The 14090-nt window shown below is 42.7% G+C and overlaps 1 protein-coding gene across 1 annotated transcript; it reads right to left on the bottom strand.

Moving 5' to 3' along the window:
• Positions 1-10499: 10499 nt before the first annotated feature.
• comtd1 (catechol-O-methyltransferase domain containing 1) lies at positions 10500-13024 on the bottom strand (the record flags this gene model as incomplete). The annotated part of the gene is made up of 6 exons (XM_083696198.1): positions 10500-10652; positions 10823-10956; positions 11049-11103; positions 12192-12310; positions 12413-12518; positions 12881-13024. The coding sequence occupies 6 exons, from the start codon at positions 13022-13024 to the stop codon at positions 10500-10502; spliced, it is 711 nt and encodes a 236-aa protein (XP_083552324.1).
• Positions 13025-14090: the final 1066 nt, after the last annotated feature.

Below are 14090 nucleotides of genomic sequence, written 5' to 3'. Positions count from 1 at the left end.
GCAACAATCAATAAATCATCAATACAATATAATATAGTGCATAAGGATGTAGTGCAGGGGTCTCAAACTCAACTTACCTGGGGGCCGCTGGAGGTAGAGTCTGGGTGAGGCTGGGCCGCATCAAGTATTCCACAAAAAAAGGGTTTCAAGTATTCCAAAAAAAAGTACAACTGATCCAATCTTCTCAATCTTTATTAATAACAGTTCAGAACATAGGCTTCTCTTACCTACTCCTTGCTGCCAGAGACCTGGCAGCGCTTCCTCTTACATAGCTGAGCCACATTTGGCTTGAGGGAGGAAGCAATTGAGACCCTCAATATGGCTTGAAGATGCTTATCAGTAAGTTTGGACCTGTACTTTGACTTATTAAAGTTCATGGTGGAGAAGAGCTTTTCACACAGATATGTGCTCCCAAAAAGGCACATGGTCCGCTTGAACATCCTGGAAAGCTCAGGGAAGGTGGGGGGCAATTCTCTCAAAAATTGTCCAAGCTTGTCTGCTTTTCCACTCACCTCCCTGAACTTGGCTTTGAGTTCAGAATTGCACTGCAGGTCAAATAGCTCCATTTCCATATTGCACATCGAACAAGAAGGGGTCAGCAAAAATTTGAAAAGTGGCTCTGTGTGTCTTGAAGTCTGCAAACCTGTGTTAAAATTCCTCCTGTAGCTTTACAATGGCATCAGCATACTTCTCACCGCGTTGGCTAACTTGTCAACAAACACCACTGGAAGCTGTCACGAGCCTGAGCTATGGTAGCCCATAAGTGATAAAAAAATATAAAACGCCCAGGGCAACGACTCGCCAAAAAGGTGCGTGTGAGAAAAACGTGCGGGCCGCACTAACACTAAACTTTAATGTCAAGTAGGGGGCCACAAAATATCAAAATATCGGCTGCGAGTTTGAGACCCCTGATGTAGTGTAAGTAGCAGCAGTAATGACTGTAATAATAACAATAGTAATACAGCGTCAAATGTATGTACTGTAGCAGCAATCATTTACAGTAATAGTGCAAAGATGCAATAAATGTAGTGACAATAATGTCAGATGTGCAAAGAGCAGTGTCTACTGATGGGGGGGGGCGGGGGGGGGGGGGGCTGGGGTAGTATTGAGCTCAAATTCAAGGACGGCTTGAGGTAGTGACGGTTGAGCGGGGGGGTGGGGGGGTCAATTGAGCAGTCTTATGGCCTGTGGGTAGAAACTGTTCCGGAGCCTCTTGGACCAGGTCAGGATGCCAGGTCAGGATGACCAGGTCAGGATAACAGAGAGAACAGGGCGTGGTTGGGGTGGCTGGGGTCCCTGATGATCTTCACCACCCTCTATAGAGCGTTTAGGTCGAGGGCAGTGCAGCTGCCGCACCAGGCAGTGATACGGCCAGTCAGGATACTCTCTGTGGTGCATCTATAGAACTTTGTAAGGATTTGGGGGTCCATAACAAATTTCCTATTATTGTTATTGATAATATTATTGATATTGTTCATTGATAGAATAATTTGTTCCTTTCAGTTCCGTTCAGTTCCTTCCTTTGAAGTACCACCACTTTTATGGGTAAGCATTGCAACAATTGGTATCTTTTTGCCAAAGCAATGCTCCCATTGAAAATCCAGCTTTTCAGCCTGCTCCGCTGACAGTTGTTGCAATGCAGAGTTGTTGTTTCATTTTCTTTCATAAACGTGTTTACTTGTTTTCCATCACCATGTAATCCTCATTGTCTCCCTATTCCACTCCCATTATGACGATGTTAGGCCGCATACTTCTGCATGTTAACTCCAGTATTTGTAGTTTGGAAGGTAGTTACCGTGGCTTTGAGGGCCTTGTTCTCTGTTCTTATGTCTTCTATTAGTTTGTTGTTATATTCTACTGCAACCTTGAGTGGCTCTATATCACCCCAGGGAGTAGATCGAGCTTTTTCAGTTGTTCATTTATGTTCGCCAAAAGTTTGCTGTCGAATTTTGAAAATGTGATTGGTAAATCTTCTTCCATAACTTCTCTGTTGTTGCTGTGTTTGGTCTGTTTCACTGGAGGACAGTTCTTGTACGTTTTGTTATTTGATTCAGCATGTCATTACAATGATCAATGAAATGTTCTAGCTCTGCTATCTCATCCAGTTTGTTGTTTCAATTTGATGGTTAGTTTTCCATTTATCAAACAATATCCATAGGACGCTTTGTGGAGATCACCACAACATTACTGCCATACCTGTTACATGTACTCTCTAGCTGTGAATCACTGGATTTGCTAAATGGAGAATGCTTCTTCAGCTGTTTGACTGCGGGGGACTCCTCCTAAGGCAGCCTCTTATATCGTATATGTCGTATCTGATCAATGTGATGATGAGAGAGTTGTGATCAGAAGCACATCTCACCACCTCAACTATCTCTGTGGAGACATTAACGCTGCAGTAACATTACAACCACACACACACACACTCTCTCTCTCTCTCTCTCACACACACACACACACACACACACACACACACACACACACACACACACACACACACTCCCTCCCTCCACAGAGCCTCGGAGAAACACTCTTTGCTCTTAGGGGAGGAGATGAGAGGGGAAAAGGAGAGGAGAGGGTAGGAGAGGAATGGAATGGGAGAGATGATGAGAAAAGAGAATAGAAGTGAAGAAAGAAAAAGAAAAGAGGAGAGGATCATATAACACTTCATTTAACTCCACAAGGCTAATATTACAACAATATATTACAACACCAATCAGTCTTAAATACAATCACAATTTTCCTGCATACCTTGTGTAGTGGTTCTTGGAGAACTTGAGGAGGGTCCAAGCCTTTTCACTGTGGACCTCTGGCGGAAGGACAGGTGGCTGTGGAGGCTGTGGTAGAGGCTGTGGAGGCTGTGGTAGAGGCCTGATGTAAGCCGACCTGTATCTGTACTCGGCACTTGGCGCGGTGCTCTGACGTCATCTCCCATATGGAGCACCCTGGTGGTGCTCTGACGTCATCACCCTGTAAGAGGTGGTTTACGGTGGACCCAAGAGCAGAGAGTAGACAGGAGTCAGAGTTGCCAAAATCAAACGTAGCTTTACTTAAATTGTCGCAGGTAAACACAGGTACATCCTCAGAACATTAGTTCAAGACAGAACAACAGGTGAAGCAAAAGTCAGGCTTATAAACTGGAGAAATAATAAGTAATAACAGGTATGGTCAATTAACTAAAAAAGATGGGTTAAAAGTGCCACCTGTTCCCTAGACCAGCGTTTCCCAACCGCTGTGCCGCGGCACACTAGTGTGCCGTGAGAGATCGTTGGGTGTGCCGTGAGAAATTATCCAATTTCACTAACATTTATTAATTATTATCTGCAAATAATATGCCATTGTCGAGTGTCTGTGCTGTAATATAGTGACTGGCAGAGTAATGTAATATTCGTCCGGGTGGCAGCAGGTAGCTAATTGCCTCGTTCCTTCTTAGAGACAAGAGAATTAGTGACGCATGCGACAGGTCGTGGTGACAGTGATGGAGAAGTTTTTAAAAAAGAAAAATGCAAACTCCGAACTGGGCCCTGGACAAGATTCTGACCCAGGTAAAGGCCCTAGTATGAGTGGTGGTAAAAAGAAAGCAAAGACGGTAAGCTTGAGGCAATACAGCGAAAGCTATCTTTCGTTCGGATTTACTTTCACTCGAACTCGTAGCTAAATCAAAAAAGTCCCACTCTGTGGCAGAGACATTAATACTACCTGCCTGCAAAGCCATTGTCAACGAGATGCTCGGCCCTGACGCGGTTAAAGACATAGCTAAAGTCCCGCTCTCAGATAACACAATTGCCAGGCGTACTGATGACATGTCTACAGACATCGAAATTCATGTTTTGGGAAAGATACGCATCAGTAGGAAATTTGCGTTGCAACTTGATGAGTCTACGGATATTATTGTATCAGGCTACAGAGTGTCATTTTGTAACATTTTTGGTTGGTGGTGTGCCGCAAGATTCTTTCAATGTAAAAAATGTGCCGTGGCTCAAAAAAGGTTGAAAAACACTGCCCTAGACAAGGCACTTTTAACTGTTGGGACACAATAAAGTGGCAATAATTGTTCGTATGACATCCCTCATGTTACATCATTGGTTCCACCAGAGACAACTGGTGGAACCAATGATGTCACAAGAGACAGAAGGTAACTGTTAGCCCAACGGGCGCATTTAATAAGAGGGGCAAGGGATGGGAATAAATAGCTAGGGGAAGTAATCCGTAGTCCAGGGAGAGCAGTCTAGGGCCAGTCCTGGGTCTTTGGGGGGGGGGGGGGGTTGGGGGGGAGAGGATCCGTATACGGGGAGGGAGAGGATCCGTGGGGACAAGGGGCTAGGTTCGTGGAACAGGGTAGGGGTCGCGGAGACGAAGGGGGTTAGGTTCGTGAAAGGGTTGGGGCAGAATCCAAGGGGGTCGAGACTGCAGGGGAAACACAGGAAACAAGGGTGAGACAAATGACGAGGAGGCAACACACAAGGAGATCTAGGAACTCGAGAAGGCTTTGGCATAAGTGATACTAGATACACGAAAGTTAAGGCAGGGTTTATATAGGGCGCTGATTGGGGATGGGTCGCAGGTGTGCTGATTGGGGATGGGTCGCAGGTGCGCTGTTGACTGGGGAGTGAGCGCTCCAGTGATGACTGCTGCGGCCTCGAGGTGGTGCCAGAGGCTTGGTCAGAAGGGGGAACCATAACACCTCATGGTTGAAACTCAGTTGATATGTACACTAGAAGTGTTGTCGAGTACAGTGGTAGTGAAAATCATGTTGAGCCTGGGAAAATATTTTGTGTACAGTCCGTTATGTGTCTACTATGCAGTGCAGCAAGGGTAATTTGGATATTAGAAGAATTACAAACCCTTAAAAACACAAATAATACATTGAGATGATTAAATGTTTATGTTTTCCATATTTAGTATTTCTAAATGCTTAAACAAGTTCAATGTGGGAATTTTTATTTGGAAGAAATCGCCATTTCCATACATTTATGTTGACCGGAAGTAGGTGGGCAGAGTTCCACAATTGGAGGTCAGAGAACACATATCTTTCAACTGAAGGACATCTGATCACTCCAGAAATAAAAGATAATTCCTACAAGCTAGCTACCTTGACGCTCTGTTATAAATGAATCTATATTAATAATATCGAAAATATTAAAATCTATTAGATTCTATTCTTTATTTATCAACACTATTTAACATCAAATTATAAACCTGTGTGTCAGTGTCGCACTCCACAAGGTAAATTTTGGTAGTAGTCCATGGCCATGTCCAGAAACAAACCCTGACCCCTACTCCTTATTCACTTGTATAGACCTGTATTAAGGCAAGGCACCAAGCTAACTTTAATCTACAATAATAGATTATGGCCATTATAGATATTAGTGCTTTCATATTTCAGTGCAGTTGCTAGAAGTCAGTGGTCAACACACGCCATCAGCATTTATTTGGTAATAGGCCCCTCTCACGTGGAAGAGAATCACTTGAGGAACATCTCATTTCTTACGATCTTGTTTCCTTTCACTCTCATGGCCTCGTTCACTCTCCTTGTTTCCTCTCCTTGTTTCCCTGTGACTTTGTCAGTAGGACACGAGTGGGGGACGGAGGAGAGGATGTGAGGAATCATGTCTCAAACTATTGAGAAAGGCCACTTGTTTAGCTGAATCAGGTGTTGGAATGAAAACCTGCAGGACGGTAGCTCTCCAGAAGGAGGGTTGGGCACCCCTGATCAAGACATTCTGATAGCTAAGTGTGGGTACATAAAGAAGCACATGAGGATGAATTGGGTAAATGCAGAGCCAGCTCTACCTATTATGGGGCCCTAAGCAAAACATGTCGGGGGCCCTTAGCAGTCAGGTGGGCCGCGCAATGGAAGAGCTGGTGCTGGATAAACACAATAGTTGAGACTGTAGAAAGGTTACAGTGATACTTTTTATTGCCTTCAAATGACCATACTTTCCCCAATTACTAGACCACAACTAGGCTAATTAAGAAAGCAGTGCAATTGAATGTATTAACATACAGTTAGGTCCATATATATTTGGACTCTGACACAATTTTTGTTATTTTAGCTGTTTGTGCATTTGGAAGCTGTTGCTGTGAACGCACAACATGCGGTCAACAGAGCTCTCCTGCATCCTTAGGCTGCAAAACAAAAAAAAATCCATCAGAGACATAGCGGCAACATTAGGAGTGTCTAAATCAACAGTTTGGTACATTCTGGGAAAAAAAGAATGCACTGGTGTGCTCGGCAACACAAAAAGCCAGGAGTTTTTTTAAGGCAAAGAAGTGGAATATTCTGCAATGGCCGAGTCATTGTTTCATTTCAAATCCATTGTAGTGGTGTACAGAGCCAAAAATTATGAAAATTGTGTCACTGTCCAAATATTTCCGGACCTAACTGTATATCGGTATAAAGTACTTTTTGCTGTTTGCTCCATTCTACCCCGGCCAGTGGATGATGCTACCACTAAATACATAGTTAGGGACACAAATTGGCTACTGGAACATCTGTCCTTTGAAATTGAGGGTGTTATTGACCTTAGGACCAATAGATTATTTCTGAGGCGCTCAAAACCAATTGCCTCTCTTTTTTGCCCTGACCATCTTAATTTGAATTACAAGGGCAAGCAGAGGATTTTTTTGATTATTTATGCCGTTTTTTGTTTCATTAGGGTGGTAGGTCAGGTTTTAGATGTTTGTTTGTTTGTTTTCCATTTTATTTTATTATTTTACTGAGTTGCCTCAGATGTTTTTATTATTTTACCTTAGAGTGCTTTTAGGTTTGTGTCCAGTGTTCATGTTTCTTGTTGTGTTCCAAACAATAAAATTAACCAAATCTCTCTCTTGTGATGCCTATTCACTTGAATATGAGTGCTGGTGCGACACGAAGCAAATTGTACACAGCTATCATTGTACTGACTGTATTAGTAAAATGTTGATCATAAGATTCTTTACTGTATACTTATGTTTTTTCTCTCTCAACAGGTGCAACAAGTGGTGTGTGTGTGTATATTACTATGAATCATAATACCGATCTCAACACACCAGTTGTGTGAGTGGGCCTCCATACTGTTTGGTTTGATTCCAGTAGAGAATGTACAGTACAGTATTTGTCCTATCAGCACCATCCAGTGGCCATTTTATGAACAGTACATATTTAATTTGGCTATATGTTGAATTTGGCTACTACACTGCACTGAAATTCATTATCGGTATTTGCAAAACACAGTTTTTTAACAAGACACAATGTCAGCACAATACATTTGCATATATAACATGATTCAAACTGCATTTGCTAAATGTTTTTTGGTGTACTCTTTTTTCATATGTTCATGATAACCAACGTATGTCATTGTTTTGTGGGTCAGCCATAGAATGAAATGAACACAGAATAAAGTGTACAACAAATACAAATGTGTTTTGTATATCTATGGTTTTAATTATAACACTGTTAACCTTGACTGTGTAGTTCTATGAATTTTGATGGGGTATCCTCTCTTCATTGTTTAGTATAACTGCATGCTCTCCCCATTCGGGATTGGAGGTGACTGTTTTATGTTTTTTATGGACTTTGAGAACAGACATGATAACCAAATAGCATGGAATTGTCAAAAACATCATTGTCACCATGATGAACAAGGTCGGTCTGGGAGACTGATTGTGACATAGAACAATGGCGTTCTAGTAGAACAGCTCTGCCGTACCACTTCTCTCAATAGAACTAATACGTGCAGCCAGGACGAAAACTACCCCAAAATATGACTACTTTAGTGAAGATTACAGAAAAGTGGTTTAACTGACGCCTCTTAGCATGGGCTTGGTGCTGTCTGTCTGCAGACCAATGGCGTTTGCCTCAAGTGCCCTCACAGAGACTTAATCACGCTATGACCAAATCAAGAAGGCGCTCCTAGCTCTGGTCGATGCCTGCCAGAAGTTCAACGACTACATATATGGCCAGCCCGTGACCATCAAGGCTGATCATCAGCCAATGATCACCATCCTGAGGAAGCCGCTACACACAGCCTCAGCGCGCATCCAGAGGATGATGTTCAAACTCCAACATCGAACTCCAACAACAAGAGGTAAACAATCAAACTCCAACAACAAGAGGTAAAGAGCTCTATGTTGCAGACACCCTCTCTTGTGCACACCTGCCCCCCACTGACCAGTCTGAGACCGTCAAGGAATATGATGTAATGATGGTGGCGGTGGTGGAGATGGTGGTTTTTCTTCCCAGAGACTGGAGGAGTTGAAACATGAGACTCTGGCTGACCCCACATGCAGATGCCTCTCTGAGGTCACCACCATGGGCTGGCCCGACTCTTCAAAGGAGTTGCCACATGACATGAGGCCATACTATGACATGAGGCCATACTATGACATGAGAGACGAACTCACCACTGATGATGGCCTGCTGTTCCGTGGTTAGTGATTCATCATTCCACACTCACTCCAGCACTACTATGTGAAACAGCTGCACCAAGACTACCCTGGTATTGAAGCCACAAAGCGCAAAGCCAGAAAAAAAAAACATGTTCTGGTCCACTATGTACTGTGACATTGAAAGGGAGGTTGTCGGATGTGTCCCCTGCAACGCTCTCAGACCGCATCAGATGAAAGAGCCCCTTCACCTACATGACATCCCTGACCTGCCAGGGTCCCTCACTGCAGCGGACGTCTTTGAGTGGCAGGAGAAAGAGTACCTTGTGCTTGTTGATTCCTACTCTGGCTGGTTTGAGATAGACCAGCTCCCCAACATAACCAGTGCAACACTGATCACTAAGCTGAAACACCACTTTGCTACCCATGGGGTTCCTCAGCAACTAATGACTGACAATGCTGCATTGTTTACCAGCAGGGAGTTCCAGGAGTTTGCACGTATGTGGGACTTTGACCATGTCACCAGCAGCCCCCACTACCCCCAGTCAAACGGGCTCGCAGAGAGAGCTGTGTGCTCAGCCAAACACATGCTGGAGAAATGTGCACGTAACAGCACAGATATATACACTCTACTCAACCTCCACAACACACCAAGAGATGGACTGCCATCACCAGCTCAGTGTCACCTTTCAAGGTGTACTAAGACACTCATCCCCATGACCAAAGCCATCTACATGCCCAAGGTCCAGGCGGCTTTAACGCAGCCCAGACAGAGAGGGAAAACACACTACGACAAGTCAGCTAGGTTGCTGGGTCCACTGCACAGAGGGCAAACAGTGAGAATGCAAACAGCCCGAGGCTACGACAGGCCGGCAACGGTGATAGGAAGAGCTCCACAGCCCCATAGCTACCAGATCCAGGCTGGGGATGCCACGTATATGAGGAACAGACGCCATCCCCTTCAGACGACAGCAGAGGCACCAACTACGACCCTCCAACCCCCACAAGACCCTCAGTGTGACATTGCTGAGCCTATAGTGGCGCAGGCACAGGAGCCTGTGGTCACCACTCGCTCTGGGAGAGTATCCAAGCCCAACCCCTTTTACAGAGACTATGCTGAATGAACTATGACACTCTTCATGGACTGTAACACACACGCTACATTGTTTATTCCAGTTATGGACTGTTCACACTCACACTATGGCAGCCCTCATTCTAAGACTGCCAAAGAAAAAACGTTGCCCACACTATGTTCTATGTCGGACCCCGCTTATAAAAACTACATGAATGTATTGCACACATTATGTCACATTGTTACTTACAGGTATCCTTTTGGGTATTGTTCTTTATTGGTGTAGTGTATCAGGCATTACGAAGGTGATCGCAACCATCTCTGTTAATGCTAAGGTCAAGTTCATGTTCACGGGCTGGGGCATTCTGGGTACATCACGTACACTGTTGACATGTGGTAACTATGTCCGAAGCCAGGCTATTGTCTTAGCTAATACAGTACCATCAAGAGTCTGTATGTTTGTGCACATACTTCAGGTCCCACAGTGAAAAAGAGTAAATGTATAAATGATATCCTGCCATAAGCAGGAATCATTCAAAAACCTAAAAATGTACCTCATTGTAAAAGTTGAGTTCCCCAAAACTGACAGTTTGAAGGATTTGTTAGATAAAGTGATGCCTATGCTAAAGAGAGTTTAGCCTGAGGTCCTCAGTATGAGAATGTAATAACCATAAAGAGATATGTGATGCACCAGTGAGACTGAGTTATGTTTCAGTTTCTATTACAGAGACCACAGTTAAATGAAACTCAGTGTCAGTCTAGAATAACCACACACACATCACAGCATATCATGCCTATAAGCTCACAAGGGTGTAAGTGTGGAATTAATCGTTTAATGTGTCACAATCATATTTGTGTTTTTTTATTTATTTTATTTGACCAATATTATCAGCTTGCCCCCATAAAGACAAGGAACATGGTGATAGCATATTTTCTAGAGTTTGTTTGCTTATATACACATCATGATGACACATATTTATGTGTAAAGCAACATTATGGAATAGACAGTCTTCTGTTTTTGATTAGCATGTTTGGGATTATCAACAAGCATTAATTAGTATTAGCGCTTAATGGCCAGGGTCAGTCCGTCGCCCACAGTTAGCATGCTCAGATCGATCCTCTCATCCTTGTGGAGTTTCTTATTGAGTGCATCCAGCGTCTTGGAAGTTAGGTCATCTGGGGCAGGGTCCACCACCTTACCACTCCACAGGACCTGGGGTTAAAGGGGGGGAGACAGGTGAGATGTGTGTATGCAATAAAGAATACAAAATAAAAAATGTCCATTTGCCCACCACTACTAACCCTCTCTTATGTGTCCATTTGTCTATTCTCTCTGTTTGTTCTTTAGTCTTTTGTTTGAATAAAATGTTTTGTTATACTCACATTATCAATGGCAATGATGCCCCCTTGTCTTACAAGCTCTAGAGACTTCTCATAATATCTGTCATAGTTCCTCTTATCAGCATCAATGAACACAAAGTCATAGGTCCCGGCTTCCCCAGCATCTAGGAGCATGTCTGTTTGAGATGAAAACAAACATAAACTTCACACTTAAAGAGCCTCAGTATTTCATCAAGAAATCATGTTTGGGATAATTGTAATCGCTTACTCAGTGTTTTCATACAAGTTTGAAGTTGAACATCAATTTTACCCTCAACCCCGGCCTAGAGTGGAAAGAAAGAAGACATGTATGGTATGTTTAGTTTTGATGGTTGGAATTATGGTGTGAATGGACAACATACTAAACCAAGCATTTCTTGTCACAATGTTAATTGTGTCCTGTTGCATTTCTTGCAGTGGGGCTTGGAGTGTTCAATAAGTTCACTGAGGAGATGAAGGGAATCAGCTGCTTGATGTTGCCTCTTTTGTAGACACTGTCTCCTGAGCAGACAACATTTAAACAGCCTGTGATTACTTCTAAGTCTGACTGACTTTTTTGTTCATTTTGTGCTGTATACTGTGTGCTTTTGCACTGAAAATCAATATTTATTAACTCAAAAAGGTTTGCCTTATGAGAGGTTTGGCTGAAACATGATTGAGGAAATGGACTTGCTGAATTTCCAAAAGTATACATTCATGTGCAATATGTAAGATTCAAGCTTTTTAGACGCTGTAAAATGGTTGTAATTACTTTATTTATTAATAAGTTAATTAGTAGCAATCAAAGAATGAGATCCCTTAAAATAAATATTACATTTACCAACGCTGTTTTGGTCCCGAAAGGTGCTTTCTAAAATGCAGTGTCGGACGTGACACTCGGTTCGTATACAAACGTGTTGTTACTGACCAGGGGTGTTCTAGAGGAGTAGTCTCACTGGTTTGCAGCTTTCTGTTTCTGGTGGCTGCCTATTCACATCGTGCACATTTGCAGAAACACAACAGCTAATGCCCGACACTGCATGTCCATTTCGGGGGGTTATATTATTATTAGGGATGTTGTTGTTTGAAACTTCAAACTGAATTTCGCTGTGATCGCCAGAGGTGGCAAATGTCCAACAGACTTACGCCCTGTTCCTTTAAAAACAGTCCACATATAGTATACACAATAATGTTATTATATAACCTTAGTTTGGTCAAAAACACTCCCAAGTCCCTTAGCCTAGCACCTTTCCCCTTTAGTTTTTTGTCAATCTGAAGGTACCAGAAGATGACAGTTTAACCGATTGGAAGGGCTAGGAGGCAAAAGAAAGGGGCTAGGGCTAGATGATGTTTCCAGAGGATGTTGAAAATGAAAATGAAAATGTCTTCTGACCTCTTTAAAGAAAGGCTTGGCGATGTTCACATAGTCCTCCTCTGTCTCACAGGCCACGACACGTCCATGCTCCGGCAGAACCAAAGCCTGGCTCAGCGTATTGTACCCTGTGTACATTCCTGAGAAACATAAACACAGAGTTCATTACCAACAGCTATTTTGATTATTTTTACAACTTGAGTATGAGAAGGAGAACAACTGCATTTATTGATCAATCTTACCAATTTCAATGGTTTTGCTGGAATTGATCAGTTTGGCCAGGTTTGCCATTAGTTGAGCTTGTTCACTGGCAACCAGCATGATACTCCATGGGTCCTCAAGGGTTTTCTGCAGCAGAAAAAGGGAGAAATCCCTTTTTATAAAAACACTTTTGGAATGACACAGTTAGATCAAACAATGATCATAAGTGTTTGTACAGTAGAGCACAATGGGGCTTTTGGTTTTACAGCAATGTGTTTCAGGTGTTTTTTATGGTAGTAGACTGCTCTCTAGTGGTCAAAGCATGCAATTATTAAAAGTAAAAAGTATGGCCTATGCATTGGTGTGTGTGTGTGTGTGTGTGTGTGTGTGTGTGTGTGTGTGTGTGTGTGTGTGTGTCTGTGTGTGTGTGTGTGTGTGTCTGTGTGTGTGTGTGTGTGTGTCTGTGTGTGTGTGTGTGTGTGTGTTCTCAGTTCATAATCCAGTCTCACCAGTCTGAGTTTGGTCAGCACAGGGTGCTCCCTCAGTGAGTTGTTCACCACGTACTGCAGCACAGGGTCATCTTTACCTCCACTGTGGCTCTTACCAGAGAAGGCAGACCTGCCTATTCCTGTCCCGGTCGTCACATGAAACATACATGACTCACTATTCTCAGTGCATTTGAAACAAAATGTAAACATGCTAGGTTGGCCTAACACAAAACCAGCTAATAATCCTGTATTCATAGATTGCATATCACATCTTTGATGGTATTTGTAACAGCTTTTAGTGCAAAATTATAGTTACTGTCTACTTACCACCACCAACTAATTCTGATATTGGATTAATCAACCACAAAACCTAAAAACATATTTACCTGTTTGTACAAGAACAAGCCAAATGCAGAAACAAGTCTTGATATCTGGAGCCATTTTGGAACAGAGTATATCTGGCTGTGTAAAGGAAAGACCGGAGAGTGTAGTAGTGATATGCTGAGTGTGAATGTGGGTCTCTTATTTATACAGAGAGGGCAGGAAAGTCCACTGGCCTATGATGAAATAGTTAGTTACAGTCTACAAATATTGTGATAAATGGTTTGTGAAATAGCAGACTCGTGGGCTCTACCCATGCTGTATGAAGACATGATTCTCGGTTATTTAACCAGTACTGTATATCTTACAAAATACTATTGATCAGAGCACATGGCTTAACACAGGTCCAGACAATCAATAATATAGAACAGTGGTTGATCAAAGTGTTGATCTATTCCTAGTTTTCCCAAATTACCCAATTTTGCCATGTTTTACAGGAAGACTTTCTTCATACCATACTTTCCAGCACCACAAACAGACATGATGCTCTCCAGCACAAGCAAGAATTTGACACCACCTGACACTATATATGTGGTAACAGTGGAGTTTTCTAAATTAAAGTGTTAGTGCCCATTGCTGCTCAGAGCTCATTCTTTTATAGTATGGGTGAAATAAATCCAAAATAATACACGTATTGCTGCTAATGGCAATAAAGGGCAGGTAGATTTCTATTTCTATTAATTACAGTGATAAACCTTAACGGTAGACTCTGGGATATCACGTCACACCTGTGAAAACAGCAACTTTCATGAAATATATTGTAGTGAACAAGAGCGTCCCCTCGTTTCACTGCCCTTCATTTTCACTTTCTTTCTTTCCATGTCCATCAGTTTCTTCTTTATTGGTTCAA

This window comes from Argentina silus (genome assembly GCF_951799395.1).
Source record: "Argentina silus genome assembly, chromosome: X".
Classification (NCBI taxonomy): Eukaryota; Metazoa; Chordata; class Actinopteri; order Argentiniformes; family Argentinidae; genus Argentina; species Argentina silus.
Note: the sequence above shows the minus strand (reverse complement) of the source record. Positions and strands in the feature narration are given on the sequence as shown.